General features: G+C 46.0%; 1 protein-coding gene across 2 annotated transcripts in view; it reads right to left on the bottom strand.

The window, feature by feature from the left end:
• TOMM5 (translocase of outer mitochondrial membrane 5) overlaps positions 1-23,473 on the bottom strand; it is a 39,512-nt gene extending 16,039 nt beyond the window's left edge. For both annotated transcript variants that reach the window (XM_033917266.1, XM_033917258.1), the window contains exon 1: positions 23,040-23,473. In XM_033917266.1, coding sequence (XP_033773157.1) covers positions 23,040-23,163 — 124 coding nt within the window. In that variant the 5' untranslated portion in view covers positions 23,164-23,473. The remainder of the gene's footprint in view (positions 1-23,039) is intronic.
• Positions 23,474-23,528: the final 55 nt, after the last annotated feature.

Here is a 23,528-nt window from a genome sequence, read left to right as displayed (position 1 = left end):
GAACTGTAGTTGCTGGGGCGCGGTGCAGGGATAACATGGTGGAAACTGCGTGCGGTGACCCCTTTGCTCCTGAGTCTTCATTGGTTTATCTTAGAATTCTATTCAAATGTGCCTGGATCTCTTTCAAAATTTTATAAGGCATTTTTATTTCCCTCGTTCCCTTATTATGGAATGCTTAAGTTGCAGCTGTACTCACTCGAGGAACGCAGAGAGAGGGGTGACATGATCGAGACATTCAAGTATCTCACGGGCCGCATCGAGGTGGAAGAAGATATCTTCTTTTTCAAGGGTCCCGCGGCAACAAGGGGGCATCCGTGGAAAATCAGGGGCGGGAAACTGCACGGGGACACCAGGAAATTCTTTTTCACTGAAAGGGTGGTTGATCGCTGGAATAGTCTTCCACTTCAGGTTATTGAGGCTAGCAGCGTGCCTGATTTTAAGGCCAAATGGGATAGACACGTGGGATATATTCACAGAGAAAGGTAGGGGAGAGTCATTGGGGTGGGCAGACTAGATGGGCCATGGCCCTTATCTGCCGTCTATTTCTATATTTCCCTTTGCAAGAGGCATCCAACAATTCAAACTCTCCCTTCCATCTAGAAAAGGAATTAAAGGAGTTAAGATCTTCAGTCAATCTCTGGCTTTTAAACTTTCTCAACTATGGAATGAACTCCCCTTAATTCCGAGGAACCCCAGTTCTTTCCAATCTTTCCGCAAACTTCTAAAAACTTTTCTTTTTGCCAAACATTTTGAAAACTAATCTCTTTGAAACTTTTGCTATTACTTTCTTTAGTTTTTATCTAATTGTTGTAAACCGAGTCGAGCTTCCTTAGGATGACGACCCAGTATATAAAGTTAAACTTTAGTTTATTTTGTCCGTTAAATCTGAAATCCGGATAATCGAGGGTTTACTGTATGAGCAAATATAAGAACAGCAGATGGGGTCACTAACAAAACCTTTACTATGAGCAAATATAAAAACAGCAGAACGAACCACAGTGAGTGCTACAAGACTAACTTTTTGTTGTCCTCCTGGTTACTCTTATTTAATCATCCTCATAAACGTAAAGGTGGTGGATTAGCCGTCATCTATCGTGATAATTTAGTTAGTACCATAGACCACTCTTCTGCGAATGTGGCCGTCGAATTCCTCCAATTTAGGCTCAATATGAAACCAAAAATTGATGTCTTATTACTGTATATTCCTCCACCTATTGGCCAAAATAACCTAACTCTCCTTCAAAACCTAATTTTCGATTTCTGCTCTTTCTCAAATCATCCTTGGATCCTTGGTGACTAATATCCACTTCGATGAACTAACTAATCCTATCACCAATGAAATATTAATACATACCAATATTCTTAATCTTCAATCACTAGTTCAAGGCCCAACACACTCTAGACATGATTTTAATTCCAAAATCACAAGTTTCAAGTTTATTGAAATTTTGATTTACACGCAATATCAAATATTTTCAATGCGTATAACAAAAATAAAATTGGTGAAATAAATGAATCATTTAAACAATAGACATAAAAACATATTCATAAATAAAAAAATACATAAGGAATACCTTTATTTACTCTGATCTTCATGTTACACCAGTTCCCTGGTCAGATCATCACTTTATTTCAATCAAGATCCACTCTAAGCAAAAAATAAAACATCCACAGCCCAAAAATTTCATATCGTGACTACCCAAAATTAGAATTATCAAATATCTCCTCTTCATTCAACCCAAAAACACGAAACTTAAATTCTGACACATTAGAACAGCTTATTATCTGGAATTCAGCAATCCAATCTCTATTAGATAAAGAAGTACCGTTTTGCCGCTTTGGGTGAGTAGACGGGCGTTGGAGGAGGTGCAATGACATATTTTTGCTTTTATTTGGGCGGGGCGCAGACCAAGGGTAAGTAGGACAGCTAGGGGAGACTGTGGGCTATCGGTGCCCAATGTGGTGAAGTATTATCAGGCTGCTCAGTTGTGTGCCCTTTTGGAATGGCAGGCGCAGGATCCGAAACCGTGGGCGGTGCTTGAACAGAGCCTTTTTGCTGGGGTGCCGTTGCTACACCAGCCCTGGGTGCCTGGGAGAGTGAGGTTCGAGGGAGTACTGACCTCGGTGGACACCTCTTTACGGGTTTGGAATATGGTCCGGAGAGGTCTACTGTTGGGTAGGCACCACTCTTGGTATACCCCGTTGCGCCATAATTCGGACTTTGTGCCTGGAGGGGGGGAGGGGGTGTTTACTGGTTGGGAGACTCGAGGACTGGTATGTGTGGGACAATTGTAGGATTCAGTTTTGGGCCGGCTCCGGCCAGTCGCGGACCTACAAGCTCGTTATGACTTACCTGCTCGTGATTTTTTCCCTTATCTGCAAGCAGTTCATTATCTCCAGACCTCGGGTGTAGTAAGAGATCTGCGGGGTGGCAAAACTTCCTTTGAGTTGTTACTGGGTCCGGTACTCCGGAAGGGTGCTTTGTCTGCCTTAATGTTCAGGGGGTTGCTCCCTTACCCTATATGACTGCCTGGGAGGGAGACTGGGAGTCTGCTATTCCTTTGGACACTTGGGGGGACATCTGGAGAGAGGTATCTTCAGCGGGCATCGCGGCATTTTTGGTTGAAAATGGATATAAGGTTCTTTTCCGCTGGTACTATACCCCTCAGGTTCTGGCACGCTGGCGGGGGGAGGCGAGGGGCATCTGTTGGAGGGGCTGTGGGGAAGCGGGTACCTATCTTCACATGTGGTGGTCATTTGGGAACGTGAGAGATTTTTGGGTTGAGGTTTTTACTCGTGTTTCGCGGATCCTTGAGACCCCGGTTCCAATGGATTGGCGGAATGCCCTTTTGTATTGGCACCAATTGGATCTGGCTTGGGGTGATTCCCTGTTTTGTAAGTTAGCTTTCACGGCGGCCTGGTTGGCCTTGGCCTCCTGTTGGAATCAGGTACAACCCCCCACGTGGCGCATGGTGGAGCACTGCTTGCTCACATGGCAGCTTCTTTATCAGCTGACAGCTATGCAGCATGGTAAACAGCATGGTTATGCTCGTATTTGGCACCGTTTTCGGGAGTCTACTCTGTGAGGGTCGATTAGTGGGGCGGGAGCTGGGAGTTGAGTATGGGCCCTGGGGGGGCTTTGCATTTGGGTGATCCTATACCTATTCCTTTCTTGGGGGTGGTGTTTGGAGACCTTTTATCCTTTCTAGTGGGTTGTGCTTTGTGTTTCGACCCTGGGGGGGGGGGGGGAGGGTTCGTTAGTTGGGGTTTGTATAGTGGGAGATTTTGTCATTGTTTATTCTGCTGGTAGTACCCAGGGTGCTTCCTCTTGGCTGTTTTGTGTGTGGGAGATTTTGTTGCTTGAACCTGTGCAGTTGGGGAGCCTTGTTCTTGTCTGTTCTACTGGTAGTGCCTCTGGTGCTTCCTTTTTGTTGTTATGTGTTTTGGTTTTTTTTGTTGTAAATGACATTTCTACCTGTTTAAACGAATAAAAAGCTTTCATTTGAAAAAAAACAAAAACTCTCTCCACGTAAAATACAAAATCCCTGGTTTTCAGACAAGCTTTTCTTGCTCAAAAGACAATTGAGATCTCTGGAGAGGAAATGGTGTCAAAATAAATCACTTACAAATTTAAAATTTTATAAAGAAAATTAATTGTGCTAAAAGAAATTACTATTCTACTCTATTTTGAAATCTATTGCCCCTATCCCTCAGAAACAAGACATTAGCCTTAAGACCAGCCCAACAGCCCAAGATCTTGCTGATTATTTTTGCAAAAAGATTTGTGATATACGGAAAAAATTTGACCATACTTCATCTAGAGATCCCACTAGTATTCCAAATGACTGCCACTTACCTCTCGCTAAATGTTCCACTTTTAATCTTCCTTCGTTAGCTGACACTAAGCATCTTTTTCAAAGAGATCATTCCTCCGTCCATTTAAAAAAATAAAATTTTTCATGCTTCGGTCCCTTTATACATTCCCTTATCCTAAATAGCCTTAACTCCAGTTCATTACCGTTGTCATGGAAAACTGCCACAATCTTCCCAATAATAAAGGATTATAAATCTAGCCTTGAGGATGCCTTAAATTATCGCCCCATTGCTAATATTCCGTTTTTAGCTAAACTAACAGAAAGAATAGTATTTGATCAATTATCAGATTTTGTCAAATCAACTAATGCTTTACATCCAAATCATAAATTTATATGTGGCGTTGGAAAAGCTTGTCTAGATGGAAGGTAACCATACAATCACCATTTTAGGAAAGATGTTTTCCAACTATCCACGAACCCTTCCATTTGAGTGACTCAATCGGCCCTCAGAAATGCCACCAGTAGTTCAATACACTTTCATAACCACTGGCTTTGATAGAGATTACTGGGTGGCTGCGTCATGAAACAATGTTTAAATGAAGGGATTGTAGCCCTGAGGAAACCCCTCAACGGGTGAAACATGTTGGCGTGCTGATCCCTTGCTCTTTACCACCCAAGCTAAGTATTAATTAATATAGACACGAGACACTTTAAAACATCTCATTCTTGAGTAATATTTATTATAAATACGACCCAGTGAGGATTGGATGCATAAAGCCAGTGGTTATGAAAGTGTATTGAACTACTGGTGGCATTTCTGAGGGCCGATTGAGTCACTCAAATGGAAGGGTTCATGGATAGTTGGAAAACATCTTTCCTAAAATGGTGATTACATCCAAATCAGACAGGGTTTAGGAAAAACCACTCTACAGAGTACTCACTGATCGGTCTGACCACAAATATACTTTATTGCCTAGATCATCACAACTCTGTCATTCTCTTTTCCTTAGATATGTCAGCAGCATTTGACACTATTGATCATGTCTTACTTCTTGAGAGACTGAAGTTCATAGGCTTCTGTGACCAAATACTTGACTGGTTCAGCTCTTTTCTTTCTAATCGATCATCTATAGTTACCTTTAATGACACTGTCTCTAAACCTTATACTCTTAATTATGGTATTCCTCAAGGATCCATTCTATCTCCATTATTGTTCAATATTTTTCTGCCTCCTCTATTAAGTCTATGTCAGTCTATAGGCTTCACCACCTTTACATACGCCGATGATATTCAACTTTCACACCCTATAAATCCAGAAAATAAAGAGGAAATATTAGAGATTAATAAAAAGCTTGAGAGAGTTAAACAATAGCTTAATTCCAACATGTTAGCTCTAAACATACAGAAAACAAAAGCTTTACTTTTTCCATGGAAAAAGGGAATAAGCTTGAGTGCCCCTTTCATGCTCGATAACATTCACCTGAATTTGGTAATATCTTTAAAAATACTGGGCGTCATCATCGATGATACATTTTCTTATCACGAACACAAAGTAATACCGTCAAATCTTGGTTTTATAAGCTGCGAATGATTCGCTCGATTTCTAAGTTTCTGGTGCCAAAATCGCTAAATATATTAATTCACTCTAATTATTGCTAAACTTGATTACTGTAATTCTTTATTAATAAATATCACGCAAAAAGAAAAGAAGCGCTTTCAGATAATCCAGAATACTGCCGTCAAACTCATTCATAAAGGTAAAAAATATGATCATGTCACTCCTTTTCTGATTAAATTTCACTGGCTCCCAATTAACCATCGTATTACTTTTAAAATTTTACTCTTAGTATTTAAAACCCTTTCCACTAATGAACCTCAATTCATTAATAAATTACTTATCCCTTACTTATCTCTCCGGTCCACTAATCAAAAGCTCTTAGTAGTTCACTCTTTGAAAGTTATTGGAACCCGATGACATGATATGTTTTCAGTGATGGCTCCGCAACTTTTGAACACTTTGCCTCAGCAAGTAAGAGAGGAAAATGATTTGAGTCGTTTTAAAAGTAACTTAGAGTTTCCTTTTTAAAGATGCTTTTAATCTTTAAATTATGTTCAAATTTTACACTAGTCTCCTTCCAGGTTTCCACTTTTCCCTCCTTAACGTTCTTTCCATTTATGGTTTTCCTCTGTACTTTAAAGCATTGAATTGTAGTTCTGTCCCGTCTGTTGGTCTAACCCATTATTTTAAATTTTAAATGATATGTCTAAATATATACTTATATTTTTATTAATGTTGTATCTTGCTTAATAAAACTAAATAAACAATTCATCAAACTAAAATAAAACTTGAAACTTGCTACAAGAATTTTTGCACACAGAACACACCTAATGCTTAAACAACTGTATGTATATAAATTACATAAGAACATAAGAAGTTGCCTCCACTGGGTCAGACCAGAGGTCCATCCTGCCCAGCGGTCCGTTCCCGCGGCAGCCCATCAGGTCCATGACCTGTGAAGTGGTTCCTGACCATTTCTATAACCTACCTTTGCTTCTATCTGTACCCCTCAATCCCTTTTTCCTTTAGGAACCTATCTAAACCTTCCTTGAACCCCTGTACTGTGCTCTGGCCTATTATAACCTCTGGAAGCGCGTTCCATGTGTCCACCACACTCTGGTTAAAAAAGAACTTCCTAGCATTTGTTCTAAATCTGTCCCCTTTCAATTTCACCGAATGGCCCCTAGTGCTAGTGGTTCCCCACAGTTTGAAGAATCTGTCCTTATCTACTTTTTCTATGCCCTTCAGTATTTTGAAGGTTTCTATCATGTCTCCTCTAAGTCTTCTTTTCTCCAGAGAGAACAGCCCCAGCATTTTCAATCTGTCAGCGTATGAAAAATTTTCCATACCTTTTATCAGTTTAGTTGCTCTTCTCTGGACCCCCTCGAGTACTGCCATGTCCTTCTTGAGGTACGGCGACCAGTACTGGACACAGTACTCCAGGTGCGGGCGCAACATTGCACGATACAATGGCAGGATGACTTCTTTCGTCCTGGTCATGATACCCTTTTTAATAATGCCCAGCATTCTGTTTGCTTTCTTTGAGGCTGTCGCACACTGTGCTGATGGTTTCAATGTTGTATCTACCATCACCCCCAGGTCTCTTTCAAGGTTGCTGACCCCTAGCAATATTCCCCCCATTTTGTAGCTGAACATGGGGTTCTTTTTCCCTACATGCATAACCTTGCATTTCTCTATGTTAAAACTCATTTGCCACTTTTTTGCCCACTCTTCCAGTCTCGTCAGGTCCCTTTGCAGGTCTTCACAGTCTTCCGTGGTTCTGACTCTGCTGCAGAGTTTGGTGTCATCAGCAAATTTAATGACCTCACATTTTGTCCCTGTCTCCAGGACATTAATAAATATATTGAACAGGAGCAGTCCCAACACTATGTACTAGTGCTGCACGATTCGAATCGGTTCACCAATTCACTTCAGGTGAATCGATTCAAAACAAAAAAAATCGGTTTCCCGATTCAGCTGACCCTCCCCCCCTAAAGCAGGAACAGCAGTGCTGCTTTTGCTGGCTGGCCGCTGCCGTACCAGCTTTAGAGGGCAAGGGGTCAGGCCTTCGGGGGGATGCTGCTGTCTGCTTCCCCCCCCCTGGTGTCCGGTTTCCCCTCCCCAGCCTCCCGCTTCTCCTCCTGGCCTCCCCGCACCATTTACCTTATAGGAGCAGCCTACAGACAAGATTGCAGTGCTAGCGATCTTTGTACTGCTTCTGAGCTGTTTCCTCCGCCGCGATCCTGCCTGAGGTCAGAGGAGGGCCGGGACTGCAGGAGAGGAAACAGCTCCGAGACAGGCCTTCAAGGGGGGGGATAGGCAGGCAGGCCTTCAAGGGGGATGCACGCTTTCAAGGGGGGGATGCAGGCCTTCAAAGGGGGGGGACGGACAGGCAGGCCTTCAGGCATGGGATGTAGAACTTTAAGGGGGGCAGGCCTTCAAGGGGGGAAGGACAAGCCTTTCGGGATGGTGGCACAGGCCTTTAGGGGTGGGGTGCAGGCCTTCAGGGGGGACACAGACCTTAGGGGGTCCTGGTGTAGAAGTACAAGGAGGGAGGGAAGGTGCGGCTCAAAGAGACGTGCATATGCCGGACTTTGAGGGGGAAGAAATAATGGGTCTGAAAATAAGAGTAGAGGGAGAGAGATGATGGACAATGGGATTTAGGGAAATAATTTGGACACAAGGGATGGTGCGGAGGGGGGATAGAGATACTGGATAGGAGGGTAGTTGGGAAAAGAAAGGAAGAGATGGTGGACCCTGGGGTGGTGGGGAAGGAGGGAGAAATGCTGGATGAAAGGGTAGTTAAGAAAAGGTGGATCTGTGGAGGGAGAAGAAAAAAAGGAAAGATGCCAAACCTCCTGGGGAGGGAAGGGAAACTGAAGGGGAGGACAGAGATGACAGATGGATGGTTAGCACGGAGAAAGAAGAAAGAAGGAGACTCTGGCAAGCAAGTTATCAGAAGACAACCAGAGCTTGGGACCAACAAGATTTGACTAATGACCAGACAACAAAAGGTAGAAAAACTAATTTTAATTTCTGTTTTGTGATTACAATATGTCAGGTTTGAAACGTGTATCCTGCCAAAGCTGGTGTTACACTGCAAAGGTGAGCTAGGAATTAACAGAGAGAGAGTCTTTTTTGTTTGTTTTGTTTACACCACAGCACCAGTGTGGTTAGGAGAAGGCAAAGGGGGTGAAGAGGCTATAAAATAAGCCCACCAGGATGTTTTAAGAAAAAAACCCAAGCACAAACAAACCACACCCAATTGGGTAGGAAAATCAAATAGAACATAAGAATTGCTGCTGCTAGATCAGACCAGCGGTCCATCATGCCCAGCATTCCGCTCATGCGGCGGCTCTCTGGTCAAAGACCAGTGCCCTAACTGAGACTAGCCCTACCTGCGTACGTTCCGGTTCAGCAGAAATTTGTCTAACTTTGTCTTGAATCCCTGGAATGTGTTTTCCCCTATGACAAACTCCGGAAGAGCGTTCCAGTTTTCTACCACTCTCTGGGTGAAGACGAACTTCCTTACATTCGTACGGAATCTATCCCCTTTCAACTTTAGAGAGTGCTCTCTCGTTCTCCCTACCTTGGAGAGGGTGAACAACCTGTCCTTATCTACCAAATCTATTCCCTTCAGTATTTTTAATGTTTCGATCATGTCCCCTCTCAATCTCCTCTGCTCGAGGAAGAAGAGGCCCAGTTTCTCTAATCTTTCGCTGTACGGCAACTCCTCCAGCCCTTTAACCATCTTAGTCGCTCTTCTCTAGACCCTTTCGAGTAGTACCATGTCCTTCTTTATGTACCAGTGCTGGATGCAGTACTCCAGGTGAGGGCGCACCATGACCCGATACAGCCTTCTCCGATCTGTTCGTGATCCCCTTCTTTATCATTCCTAGCATTCTGTTCGCCCTTTTTGCCGCTGCCGCATATTGTGCGGACGACTTCATCGACTTGTCAATCAGAACTCCAAAGTTCTTTCCTGGGAGTCTCCTCAAGTACCACCCCGGACATCCTGTATTCGTGAATGAGATTCTTGTTAACGACATGCATCACTTTACACTTATCCACGTTGAATTTCATCTGCCATGTCGATGCCCATTCCTCGAGCCTGATTATGTCACGTTGCAGATCTTCGCAAACCCCATGTCTTCACTACTCTGAATAACTTCGTATCGTCCGCAAATTTAATCACCTCGCTCGTTGTACCTATGTCCAGATCGTTTATAAAGATATTGAAGAGCACGGGTCCAAGCACTGAGCCCTGGGACACCCCACTGGTGACGCTCTTCCAGTTCGAGTATTGTCCATTTACTCCCATTCTGTTTCCTATGCTCCAGCCAGTTTTTAATCCACGTGAGTATTTAACCTTCGATTCCATGGCTCGCAATTTTCTGAAGTAGTCGTTCATGCGGAACCTTCTGAAAATCCAGATATATATAATGTCGATTGGGTCGCCCTTGTCTATCTGCCTGTTTACTCCCTCAAAGAAGTGCAGCAAGTTCGTCAGGCAAGATCTGCCCCTGCTGAAAACGTGCTGGCTGGTCCTCATTAAACTGTGTCCAACAAAGTGATCAATAATGCGGTCCTTTATCAGCGCCTCTACCATCTTTCCCGGTACCGAGGTCAGACTCACCGGTCTGTAGTTTCCCGGATCTCCCCTTGAACCTTTTTTGAAGATCGACGTAACATTCGCCACCTTCCAGTCTTCCGGAATCTTTCCCGATTTGATCAACAGATTGGCTATTAATTGAAGCAGTTTAGCTATAGTCCCTTTCAGTTCCTTGATGACCCTCCGATGGATGCCATCCGGTCCCGGGGATCTATCGCTCTTAAGCCTATAAATCTTCCTGTATACCTCTTCTAGACTGACCATTAACCCTGTCAGTTTCCCGTTTTCACTTCCAGCATATAGTCTGATGGGTTCCGGTATGCTGTGTAAGTCCCCTTTGGTAAAAACAGACGCAAAAAATGCGTTCAGTCTGTCGGCGATTGCTCTGTCCTCCTTTAGCGCTCCCTTTATTCCTTGGTCATCCAACGGTCCGGTCCCACTGCTTCCTTCACGGGTCGTTTTCCTTTAATATAATCGAAAGAACGGCTTGAAGTTTTTCGCCTCCTTGTCTATTTTTTCCTCATAGTCTCTTTTGGCCCCTTTTACTGCCTTATGGCACCTGCATTGATGATGTTTGTGCTTGTTCCAGTTGTCGTCTGTTTTTGATCTTTTCCATTCCTTAAATGAGGCTTTTTTGTCTCTGATCGCTTCCTTTACCTCTACAGTGAGCCACTCTGGTTCTTTTTTCTTTTTCCTCTTTGATCCTTTGTTGATACGCGGTATATATAGATTTTGTGCCTCGGTGACCGTATTCTTAAAAAGAGACCAAGCTTGCTCTAGCATCTTTACAGTGTTTATTCTCTTCTTAATCTTCTTCCCCACCATGTGTATCATCCCTTTGTAATTCCCTTTTCAGAAGTTTAGCGCCGTGGCCATCGTTCTGGACAGATGTTTTGCCCCTATTTCCAGGTTGAAGCGGATCATACTGTGATCGTTGTTTCCCGGCCTCCCTTCTACCTCTACATCTTGTGCCGGTCCTCGCAGTCCATTTAGAATTAGGTCCAAAATTGTTTTTTCTCTTGTATTTTCCTTGACAAGTTGTTCCAGAAAGCAATCATCTACAGTTTCCAGGAACTTGGTCTCTCTAGCACAGCCGGAGGTGCCTAGGTTCCAGTCGATCCCCAGCTAGTTTAAGTCGCTCATGATAACTGCGTTGCCTCCCTTGCAGTTGCATTTAATCTCTTCCGTCATTTCTCCATCAATTTCTTCGGACTGCCCTGGGGATCGGTAGTAGATGCCTATCCTCGTTTCCGGTCCATTTGTTCCCGGAATTTTGACCCATAGAGACTAACTTATCTGTCTGTTGTGGCATGTTCTCTCCAGTATATTCAATTCCCTGTTTGACGTATATGGCAATGCCTCCTCCTTTCTAAGTCACTCTGTCTCTGCGGTATAGTTTGTATCCCGGTAGCACCGTGTCCTAGCCATTTTCATCAGTACACCATGTTTCTGTGATGCCGATGATGTCAACATTATCCTTTTGTGCCACAGCTTCTAATTCACCCATCTTATTTCTAAGGCTCTTTGTGTACATGCACTTCAGTTTGCAACCTGTTTCCTTCTTGCATGTCCTTCCCGCTTGTGTCCCTTTTGGTCCGTCTTGTCTGCGATCTGGCAAGTCTTCCCCTCCATCAAATTGAAAAACCAATTCAATAGGCTGAATCGAAACAAAAATTTTTTTCCTGAAACAGGCAGGAAGTGAGAAGAGTCCCGTACAATGTTTGCAGAGTTGTGAGGGTCAAGATTGTAAACTGTTAGTAACTGCAGATGTTTCCGCCCTGTATACCAACGTGCCACAATCAGCGGCCCTGGCAATTATCAAGCAGGTAGTTAGTAAATCCAATATTTCAATTCAAAAGAAGGAGCTAGTAGGAACTTTAGCTGAATTTGTGGTGTGTCAAAACTATTTCCAATTCACAAATAGGTTCTTCTTTCAGACCAAGGGGGTGGCTATGGGGGCCACAGTGGCCCCGTCCGTCTACATGTCTGAATATGCCTCTACATGTCTGAATATGAAGACAAATATGTCTATACTTCTAGATGGTTTAGTAAAGTTGGTCTATGGAGAAGGTATAAACACGATGTCTTCTTCTTGTGGAATGGGGAGTGTGACGAATTGGAAGAATTCCTAAAAGAGCTGAATCAGGCAGATCCTAATATAACTCTTACTCATGAAGTAAGAAGTGATAGGATATCCTTTTTGGATATCCAAGTAGTAAAATCTCAGATCAACTCTCAAGTGTGTTATGATACTACTTTGTATAGGAAACCGTCCGATCGGAACACTCTCCTACACTATCATAGTCATCATCCAAAACCCCTCAGGGATAGTATCCCGGTGGAACAATTTTTAAGGTTGTGGAGGATCTGCTCTGACGAGTGGGACTTTCAGCAGCAGGCCACGCTTTTATACACAAAGTTTATGGAGAGAGGTTACCCTCCCCGGGTAGTCAAACGGGCATGGAAGAGAGCCCGCAACTGTCAGCGGGAGTGGCTGTTTCATCCCCAACAAAGGGAGAATAGTGGGGCCGTGGTATGTGTATTGCCTTATTCCAATCGAAGTCAACAAATTAGAAAAATCATTCTGAAACACTGGCCAGTGCTGCAGGTACATGAGAGCTTGAATGACATCCCTTTATTTGCCCACACCAGGGGCCGGAATTTAGGTCAGATTTTGAAACATCGTGACCCTGTCCAACAGAACAGAGAGGGTCCTCACGTACGTTGCCATCAGTGTGTGTATTGCCCTCATGTCCTCAACACTGACCGAGTGATAATTCCCCAAACAGAGGGCAAGAAATTCTATCTAAGAACAGGCACTAATTGTTTGTCATCTGCAGTAATATATTGTATTATTTGCCCTTGTAGGCTATATTATATAGGACATACTCGGCGTGATATTAAAATTCGCATTGCCGAACATTTGAGCAACATAAGATGCAAACGTGTTACTGCCCCCCTAGTTAGCCATTGGATTGAACAACAGCACTCCATTGAGGAATTACAATATACTGTTCTTATGTGTGCTCATAAAAAATCCGGAAATATTACCCAACATCTTCTCTATTTAGAGCAGAAGTTTATATTCCAATGGCATACCTTGGCCCCCGCAGGATTAAACAATGATATTGAATGGTTTCAACTATAACCTTTCACTCATGATGTAAGGAGTGATGACATAGCAGGTAGCAAAAGGGGAGTGTATTTAAAGCGTGGCCTGCTGGGAAGTTCCTCTTGTCAGCAGTGCGTGTGTGTGCAGTATGGAGTGTTTGTGCCGGTAAGTTGCAGAGAGAGGCCCCGATTCTCCAAAAGTGCGTCCCGATTTTAGGCAGCTGTAGACGTCCTACAGCTGTCTAATCAGCCAATTGGGATGCACGTTTTTTTAAAAAAAATGCTCCCCAGGCAGGCCGCCTGGGAGAGGCGTCCTATTCAGAATCGGCCTATACTAAACACCGATTCTGTAACCGGCGTCTTTAGAGAATCGGGTTAAATTAGACGCGGCCGCTATACTTATGGCAGCAAGGGATCTCCCTGCTGCAATATGTATAGCGGCCGCGGTTGTTGCGGCCGCCTGTCCCATCACCGACAGGAGAATGCCTAACTCCTCCTGTCGGAACCCCGAGCCCCCTCCCCCCCAAACTTGTAATCGCCGACAGGAGGATGCCCAACTCCTCCTGTCGGAACCCCCTCCCCCCCAAACTCATAATCGCCGACAGGAGGATGCCCAACTCCTCCTGTCGGAACCCCGGAACCCCCATCCCCCCCAAACACGTAATCGCCGACAGGAGGATGCCCAACTCCTCCTGCCGGAAAGCCCAACGACCCCCCGCCCCAACTAATCTCCCTCCCCCAACTAATCTTTCAATGTTGGTCAGCTGGACGGGTCTTGCTGCCGTCCAGCCGACGGGTCTGCCTCGTGGAAATGAGACGGCACACCCCTTCCCGGCCCATCCCCGCTAAATCTAAGGCCTGATTGGCCCAGGCTAGGCACCTTGGCCAATCAGGCCTTAGGATTAGTGGGGATGGACGGACCCGCTATGCCTAAGGCCTGATTGGTCCAGGCTTCTACAGCCTGGGCCAATCAGGCCTTAGATTTAGCGGGGATGGGCCGGGAAGGGGCGTGCCGTCTCATTTCCACGAGGCAGACCCGTCGGCTGGACGGCAGCAAGACCCGTCCAGCTGACCAACATTGAAAGGTTAGTTGGGGGAGGGAGATTAGTTGGGGCGGGGGGTCGTTGGGCTTTCCGGCAGGAGGAGTTGGGCATCCTCCTGTCGGCGATTACGAGTTTGGGGGGGGAGGGGGTTCCGGGGTTCCGACAGGAGGAGTTGGGCATCCTCCTGTCGGCGATTACGAGTTTGGGGGGGGGAGGGGGTTCCGACAGGAGGAGTTGGGCATCCTCCTGTCGGCAATTACGAGTTTGGGGGGGACGGGGTTCCGACAGGAAGAGTTAGGCATCCTCCTGTCGGTGATGGGACAGGCGGCCGCTATACTTTATTGCAGCAGGGAGATCCCTTGCCGCGATCAGTATAGCGGCCGCATCTACTTACAATGTAGACCAGCATTTTGCTGGCCTACATTTTAAGCGTCTCTTCCTCTACTAGGGAGACGCGTAGGGCCGCCTAAGTTCGCCTAAGGCCTGTAGGCGAGCTTAGGCATCTTGCGGGTCTCCCTAGGCTCCCGGAGGCGCCTTCAGGCCTGCCTGGGGAGCATTTTTTTTAAAAAAACGTGCATCCCAATTGGCTGATTAGACAGCTGTAGGACGTCTACAGCTGCCTAAAATCGGGACGCACTTTTGGAGAATCAGGGCTAGAGTGTTTATATTGAGTATTTCAAAATGTAGTGTTTATTAAGTTAGCAAGCTGTGTGGTGTAGTGCTGATTTGAGTCATCTTGTAATTGTAGTACCCCTCCTGAAGAAGCCAGCGGGTGAAACCTAGGTTGGGGGGTCGGTATTGTGAATAAACAGAGGAGCCCGGAGCAGTTATGTGTACCATCCACACCATTCAAAGTTAAGTTGCTGTTAAATTTATTATTTTATTTTCTTCAAGTTTATGTGTTGTTATTTAGTCTTTGTTTGGTGGAGGAGACTGTGAACAACAATGATGGTCTCCTTAACAGCTGCTCCGTGAACTTGTTTCACCGGACCTCAGCTGCGGGTCTGAGTGTTCACTTAACCACATCAGCTTGTGTTGTAATCAGAGTTTGAAGTAAAACAAAGGTGACTAGTACAACAGTGATTTATAAGCATCACCTTGAATAAATATATTCCCTTGCTGTTTTTTGACAAAGAAAGAGTAACCAGTAATTTGGTAGCAAAGGAAGAACAAACATCCTAGCCCACCTAGTGGAGGAGGCCTGAACAAGACCAAAGGGAAAGCTTAACAATCAGGGCCCTGGACTCTAATGAGCCCCAAGAGACAAAGCATAGGACCTTCACCCCAAAGTCCCTCACCTTCCCCCCCCCAAAAAAAAAAAAAAAAAAAACCAACCAAAAACCCCAGACCCAAACCAAGGTCAACAAAACAGACAAAAACCAAAACGAGACAAAAAAAACAACAAAAAAAGAGCCAATTTGATGAAAGGCTCCCCCAAGGCTGCTAACCCCTCACCGCTCAAAGCAAATTAAACAGGCAAGGTATTAAGGATCATACTATAGGTTCTATGAGACAATGAGTATATATAAGGACCCCAGACCTGCAAAAAACACTTAGACTGTCATAAAGAATTACGCATCGACCCCTCTCAAGCAGCATCAACGCATGCAAACCCAACAGGAAGAAGTGCGTTCTGAAACCCACTCCTCCAAGATAATTTTCTTAGCCACCAATTCTGCCTTGCGCAAAAATAGCAAGCCAACACCAGGGGGAAATCGAAAAGCTTCATATTTATCTAAAAGAAACCCCACCGGAGTGAGAGGTATAGAACGACCTAACAGAAGCTCCAAATAATGGACCACTCTTCTCCAGAAAGCCCTGACCGCTGGACAACAAAAGGCATGGAAAAAAGATTTAGGAGCACCTGTACATTTCTCACATTGCGCCGACTCTGCGAAACCAGAGTAATATAATTGAACCCACGTAAAATATGTGTGATGGAGTACCTGAAACTGGCACTCCCTAAGTTCAGCTGATACATTTAATTTTGAAATAAATAGTACTCAAACACGTTTGACAAAAAAATAAGTGAAACCAGTCAGACTTAAAAATAAATTATCCTTGCCCCTTAAAAAAGGCACTATGGGCTGGATGTTCTAAAAACCACAGTTACTTACTGTAACAGGTGTTATCCAGGAACAGCAGGCAGATATTCTCTACATGTCGGTGACGTCATCCACGGAGCTCCGTAACAGACAGCCTCGCAAGCAAACTTGCTTGAAGATCTTCAAAGTTTGTGACTGCTACACCGTGCATATGTGAGTGCCTTCCCGCCCAAGTCAGGGCGCACGTCTCCTCAGCCTGGCCTCAGTTCAGATAGCTAGCAAAGAAGCCAACCAGGGGAGGTGGGTGGGTTACGAGAATATCTGCCTGCTGTCCCTGGATAACACCTGTTACGGTAAGTAACTGTGCTTTATCCCAGGACAAGCAGGCAGCATATTTTCTACATGTGGGTGACCTCCAAGCTAACCAGAATGGAATGGTGAGAGAGTTGGCAATTTAGGAGAACAGATTTTGCAAAACGGACTGGCCAAAATGGCCGTCATGTCTGGAAAAAGTATCCAGACAGTAGTGAGAGGTGAATGTATGAACCGAGGACCAAGTGGAAGCCTTGCAGATTTCCTCAATAGGAGTTGATCTGAGGAATGCTCCGTGACTCGACCCTGCAGAGCCTGAGCACAGCAGAAAGAGATACAAGCAGTCAACCATTTAGAGATGGTTTGCTTAGAAACATGACGCCCCAACCTATTTGGATCAAAAAATATGAAAAGTTGAGGAGCAGTCCAATGAACTTGAGTGCGTTGCAAGTAGAAATCCAATGCACGCTTACAGTCCAGATGAGTCTTCAGGATGAGAATGAGGCTTTGGAAAAAACACTGTTAGAACAATGGTCTTAATGCAATGTTTGAAGTAGGACGCAAAGTTGAAGTTATAATTGAGGATCCTATTGGCAATCATCGAGTTCTGGTAAAGACGACGGCCAAACTTGTCCATGGTACTTCCCTCCCTGCCCGGAGGGACAGCAGCGTAGACCTTGGATGGGTTAGATTTCTTTAAAGAAGATTCCACAACCAAGGACTGATGGGACAGCTGTGCTTTCTCAAACCTCTTGCAAGGGACCTTCGGATAGCGAGATTCCATCTTGGAACGGATAGCAGGAATGGCATAAGGAGTCTCCAGATTCCTGAAGAAAGTCTATTTCAAGACCGGATTCAGCGGGAGACGCAAAGATTCCCTGGACGGATGAGGAAACTCCATCTCTGCCAAATATTCAGGGGTATATCTGGATTCAGACTGGAGATCCAGCTAAAGAGCCTTACCCATGTCAAAGACGGATTTGGTAAAGGAGGAAGCCCCCTCCGGAGGCGAAGAGGATCTAGACCTCGGAGCAGCGAAGAAGGAAGGAGAAGCCTCTCTAGAATATTGAGCAGGCATATCTATGTCCAGTAACAGGGACACCGAGGAGGCTCTGCTATGCGGCAATGGAGGAGTCAAAGAGTGCCTATGTTTGAGCATCCTTGAAGGAGAAAACCCAGGAGTCCGAGATTTAGAGATCCACGGGGTGTGCCTCAGAGAGCCCGGGGAGGAAGGAACTCTCCCGAACGGCTTTGAGGAGGAGGTCTTCGACCTCTATTTGCCTCGACTTGGAGACCCAGGAGGCGTGGAACACTGCCGAGGTCAAGACCCATGCCCAAGCCAAGACGGACCTCGAGACCCGAGGCACTGGAGACCATCCCCTCCGAGGAAGGGAGTCCTTCGGCCGCTTAGAAGGGAGGTGCCTCGAGGACGAGGCAAGCTTAGAATGGCGCCTCGATCGAGGCTTGATGGCTGGCGACTCAGGCCTGGAAGGATGAGGGGAATCGTCACTCGAGGACAACTGGCGAGACCGGCGAGGCTTGTCCCAAGGAGCCTCGGTAGGATGCTCAGGCTGGGTCGAGGCAGGGGTAAGCTGGGCTAAGATGGACAAAATTTGTGGGGTCAGGATGGCCTTCAGCATGTCCTCGAACATGGGCACCGAGACCAATGGATCTGGTCAGACAGGTGCAGCAGTGCACTCCAATGAGGGCGACCTCGAGGAAGAGTATTCCCTATGTTTGGAGGCACACTTGGAGGGAGGTCTTGTAGAGGCTGGCATGACTGCACTCGTTGCCTGGACTGCCTGAGACTCCGTGGAAGGCTTCTTCGGTAGCATACCTGAAAGAGAAAGAGGAGACTTACCCGAAGACGGGGTCTTAACAGGCACGGCTGACAGGGCCTTCAAGGCTGGGGGCAACTTGATCGAGGTCGAGGTCACTACCAGGGCCGAGGTTGAAGTTCAGGTCTTGTCCTCCGGCTGCTCCATAGCACCGAAAAACTCATGGATCCGGGCATACCGCCTGCGAAGAGCCCGAGGTGGAAGAGTGGCACAGTGTGGGCAGGACTTGGTCCAGTGGTCGGAGCCCAGGCACTGAATGCACCAACGATGAGGGTCGGTAATGGAGATCACCCAACCACACTGTGTGCACTTCTTAAACCCGGTAACAGGCCGGGACATAGGGGAGAAGGAGCAACGGAAGTAAATAAGAAAAGTTGGTTTTTGGGGTTTTTTTTAAAGATGCACCGCACAGCGACTAACCGACAAAATAACAAAGCAAGCTGCGGTGCAAAAAGACACTTAGTAAGCATGCAGAGCTGAGAGACGGCTTCTTGGCTCTGAGGAAATCTAAGAACTGAGGCCACGCTGAGGAGATGCGCGCCCTGACTCGGGCGGGAAAGCACTCGTAAACTTTGAAGATCTTCAAGCAAATTTGCTTGCGAGGCTGTCCGCTACGGGGCTCCATGGATGACATCACCCACATGTAGAGAATATGCTGCCTGCTTGTCCTGGGATAATCACTATTAAAATCCTATGATTTGCTGTGGTGCTGGTAAATTATCTGATTTGAAAACAGCGATGAAAGCTGAAAGAACTTCACATGTAAATGATTTTCATGGAGAACCACCGTAATACCATCCAATCAGTCGTTGAAGAAAGCAATTAACATGCAGAGCTGGCAGCGGAAGCCCTGAAGTGGCCTCCTGCTGCTTAGCTGTTCAAAGCAGAAAGAGTAGGGTTTTCTTTTTTTTAATGGACACAGGTGTGTGTGTGTGTGTAACCCACCTACCTTTAAATTGAAGATCAGCACGACTGCTCCCTTCTGCCACCCCCATTCCGCAAACCACCAACACCCTTGTACCTCTAAATTGAAGATCAGCAGGAGGGATGTCCACTTCCTCTAGCCGGCAGGCCATTTTCAAAATGGCATGCCTTCCCCTTTCCAGTGCATGCATAGACCAATAAGATCCATGGCCCCCCCCCTTTCCTGGGAACCAAAGGCCACACCAATGGGAGGGGCTTTAGGCACTTGGGCCAGATCATTAGTCCCCCTTCCCGGTCATCCTGGGATGTACTAGGAGGTTTCCAAGACTCTGATTGGTTCAGAATCTTAGGTCCTTCTCAGTGCATCCTAGGATGCACCAGGAAGTCCCACCATTTTGAAGAGGCAAGTTTGCTGGCAGGAGTGAGTAGGCATCCCTCCTGCCAATCTTAAATTTAGAGGTAAGGGAGAGGGTTTGAGGGTTTTGCGGTGGGGCCCTAGTGGCAGGAGGAAGTGGGCATCCCTCCTTGTGACCTTTAATTTCAGGGGCATGGGGAAGTCTGAGTGGCAGAGGCAGCATGCTTCCCTCCTGCAACTTTTTTTTTTTAAGTTCAGAGGTATGTGGGCCATCGTGGTGATGGGAGACCCAGCATAACTTTTATTATTAATTTTAATGGAAACAAGGACCACTTCTGTGCCCATTAAAAATAATTTTTAGAAAGCTGCTGTTCAGGGCGCTTTTTAATACTACCTACACCTCCAGACCTGTTAGATTTTGAAGCATTAAAAACCAGCGCTTCATTTTGTGCATCATCTGGGCATCCACTGGAGTGCTCATTTTAATATTGATGAACTCGTAATCTACTAACATATAATTATTGGAGACTGCTACAAACCATGGAAAAGACCACCATTAGCCATTCTGGGCATCGACAGCTGAAATACTTTGATGTCAAACAGGTTAAAACTGGTTTAGCGTTGATCATTGAAGGCACAGTTTGAGCATAAGAACATAAGAATAGGCTTACTGGGTCAGACTAATGGCTCATCTAGCCCAGTATCCTGTCTTCACGGAGGCCAGTCTAAGTTACAAGTACCTGGAAAAACCCAAATAGTAGCAGCATTCCAGGCCACTGATACAGGGCAAGCAATGGCTACCCCCATGTCTGTCTCAACAGCAGACTTTTTCTCCAAGAACTAGTCCAAGCCTTTTTTTTAAACCAGCTACATTAACCACTCTTATCACATCCAACTATTCTCTGAGTGAAAAAATATTTCCTATTGGTTTTAAAAGTATTACTTTGTAACTTCATTAAGAGTCCCCCTAGTCTTTGTAAATCTTGATGCAGTAAATGGGCCTATCACTTTTCATTGTGTACATACAGTACTATAGCTAAATGGGGAAAAAATGAATAGAAGGGAACTGCCTTTCCACAGAATAAATGCTTCCAGCTCAAACAGCAATGAACCATAAGCGTTTTATTTTTCCATGAAACATAATAACCTTACTGGGTCAGACCAGTAGTCCATCTGGTAAAAGAGGAAAAGGAGATAGCTGACAGGCTAAATGAGTTCTTCACTTCAGTCTTCACGAGGGAGGACACAACCAACATTCCGGAACCCGAGATCGTAAAAGGAGATCAGGATGAAAATCTGGTCCAACTAGAGGTAAGCAAAGTAGATGTCCTCAGGCAGATAGACAGGCTAAAGAGCAACAAGTCGCCAGGTCCGGACGGCATTCACCCAAGGGTACTCAAGGAACTAAGGAACAAAATAGCTGAGCCACTTAGACAAATATGCAACCTATCCTTAAAAACTGGAGAGATTCTGGAAGACTGGAAAATAGCAAATGTCACGCCCATCTTCAAGAAAGGCTCAAGGGGAGACCCAGGAAATTACAGGCTGGTGAGCTTGACCTCGGTCCCGGGAAAGTTGATGGAAGCGCTGATTAAAGACTGCATCTGGGAACACATCGAAAACAATGGGCAGCTAAAGCCGAGCCAGCATGGCTTCTGCAAGGGCAGGTCATGCCTCACTAACTTATTATACTTCTTTGAGGGGGTGAACAGCCAGGTGGATAAAGGGGAATCTATAGACATCATTTACCTTGACTTCCAAAAAGCCTTCGACAAGGTTCGACCACATGAAAGACTGCTAAGGAAGCTATGGAACCACGGGGTGCAAGGGGAGGTCCACCGATGGATCAAAAACTGGCTGGCGGACAGGAAACAGAGGGTTGGAATAAAGGGCCATTACTCAGACTGGCAATGGGTCACGAGCGGAGTTCCGCAGGGGTCGGTGCTGGGACCGCTCCTGTTCAATATATTTATTAACGACCTGGAAGCAGGAACAAAATGTGAGGTTATTAAATTTGCGGATGACACCAAATTATACAGCAGGGTTGAAAGCAAGGAGGACTGCAAAAATCTCCAAAAAGATCTGACAGCGCTGGAAGAGTGGGCCAAAAAGTGGCAAATGAGCTTCAACATAGGGAAATGCAAGGTCATGCATGTAGGGAAAAAGAACCCGATGTTCACTTACAAAATGGGGGGATCACCGCTAGGGGTGATTAACCTTGAAAGAGACCTGGTAGTGATGGTAGACACATCATTGAAGACGTCGGCGCAGTGTGCCACAGCCTCAAGGAAGGCAAACAGAATGTTGGGCATCATTAAGAAGGGTATCACGACCAGTACGAAGGAAGTCATCCTGCCACTGTATCGTGCAATGGTGCGCCCGCACCTGGAGTACTGTGTCCAGTACTGGTCAGGACATGGCGGTACATGAGAGAGTTCAGAAAAGAGCAACTAAGCTAATAAAGGGTATGGAAGTCTCTCATATACTGACAGACTGAAGAAGCTGGGGCTTTTCTCCCTGGAAAAGCGGAGACTTAGAGGAGACATGATAGAAACCTTCAAGATCATGAAGGGCATAGAAAGAGTAGACAGGGACAGATTTTTCAAATTACGGGGAACCACAAGTACAAGGGGGCACTCAGAGAAATTGAAAGGGGAAAGGTTTAGAACAAACGCCAGGAAGTTCTTTTTCACCCAGAGGGTGGTGGATACATGGAACGCGCTACCGGAGGATGTAATAAGCAGGAGCACGCTACAGGGCTTCAAAGAGGGTCTGGACAGGTACCTGGAGGACAAAGGGATTGAGGGGTACAGATAGGAGTAGAGGTAGGTAATAGGGATAGGATTAGAGGAAGTTACAAAATTAGTCAGGGACACCGTTCAGGCAATTAGGCCTGATGGGCCGCCGCAAGAGCGGACCACTGGGCAGGATGGACCTCTGGTCTGACTCAGCGGAGGCAACTTCTTATGTTCTATCTATACCAGTGTTCACCGTGGACAATCCAGGTCACAAGTACCTGGCAAAACCCCAAATAGTAGCAACATTTCACGACTATGGACTTTCCCTCAAAGAAAACAGTATCTAGTTTAAATGCCTCCCAGAAAAGTGAATGTTTGGGGCGCCTCTTAGTTAGTTAGTTTTCTATCCCATCCTCCCCAAAGAGCCCAGGACGGGTTACACAGGTCAACCTCTTACACCCACATTGCCCCGCCGCCCCCCAACATATCTTCCAAAAATACCGAGAACCGACAAAACTCGATGGGGCGCTAGTATAGACCCATCAAGCGTGCGCCTGGTTTCGACCCAGAGTTTAAAGGGGGCATGGGCCGGTTCTGGGGGCAACAGTAACTAACGCAAGAGGGGAGGGAGGACGGGGGAAGCAATATCACAGGGTCGTCGATCCTAGGGTAGAGCCCCTTCACTTACTGACTCTCAGCAGCACCACATAGACGAAGAAGTTGCGAAAGGATTTCAGCACGTCTTCGCGCATCTTTTTCTTCATTTCTTCAGGGTCCAGTTTGGGCCCTCCTAGACCCTCCATGCGGAACATGATGCACGCGCTACTCCCGTCAGGAGCCGGAAGTGAAAGCGAAGCCGAGCACGGCGTTCTAGTTCCCAGCTGTAAGCGCGCTGGCTCCAGCAGAAGCCGGATACAATGGCGGAGCAGACTACACGGGGTCTCTTTCCCCCTTGTGTGTCCGCAACGTCCTCGAAACAGAAGCAACAACCACAAGCAGTTTCTAAAAACTCAAGCGCCGCCCCGTGCTCTGTCCCGGGAAGGAGCAATCGGAAAGGTTAAACTCAATTCAACCAATGTTTGCTGACGAATAGAAAAGAAACGTCTCCTCCCGAAGCTGTGCGTCAACCATGACGTCACTTATCTCCGCCCAGGTGAATGGGCGTAAAATTAGCTGT

The sequence above is a fragment of the Geotrypetes seraphini genome, chromosome 1 (assembly GCF_902459505.1).
Source record: "Geotrypetes seraphini chromosome 1, aGeoSer1.1, whole genome shotgun sequence".
Taxonomy (NCBI): domain Eukaryota; kingdom Metazoa; phylum Chordata; class Amphibia; order Gymnophiona; family Dermophiidae; genus Geotrypetes; species Geotrypetes seraphini.
The sequence above is the reverse complement of the archived record's forward strand: the minus strand, read 5'-3'. Positions and strand labels throughout refer to the sequence as shown.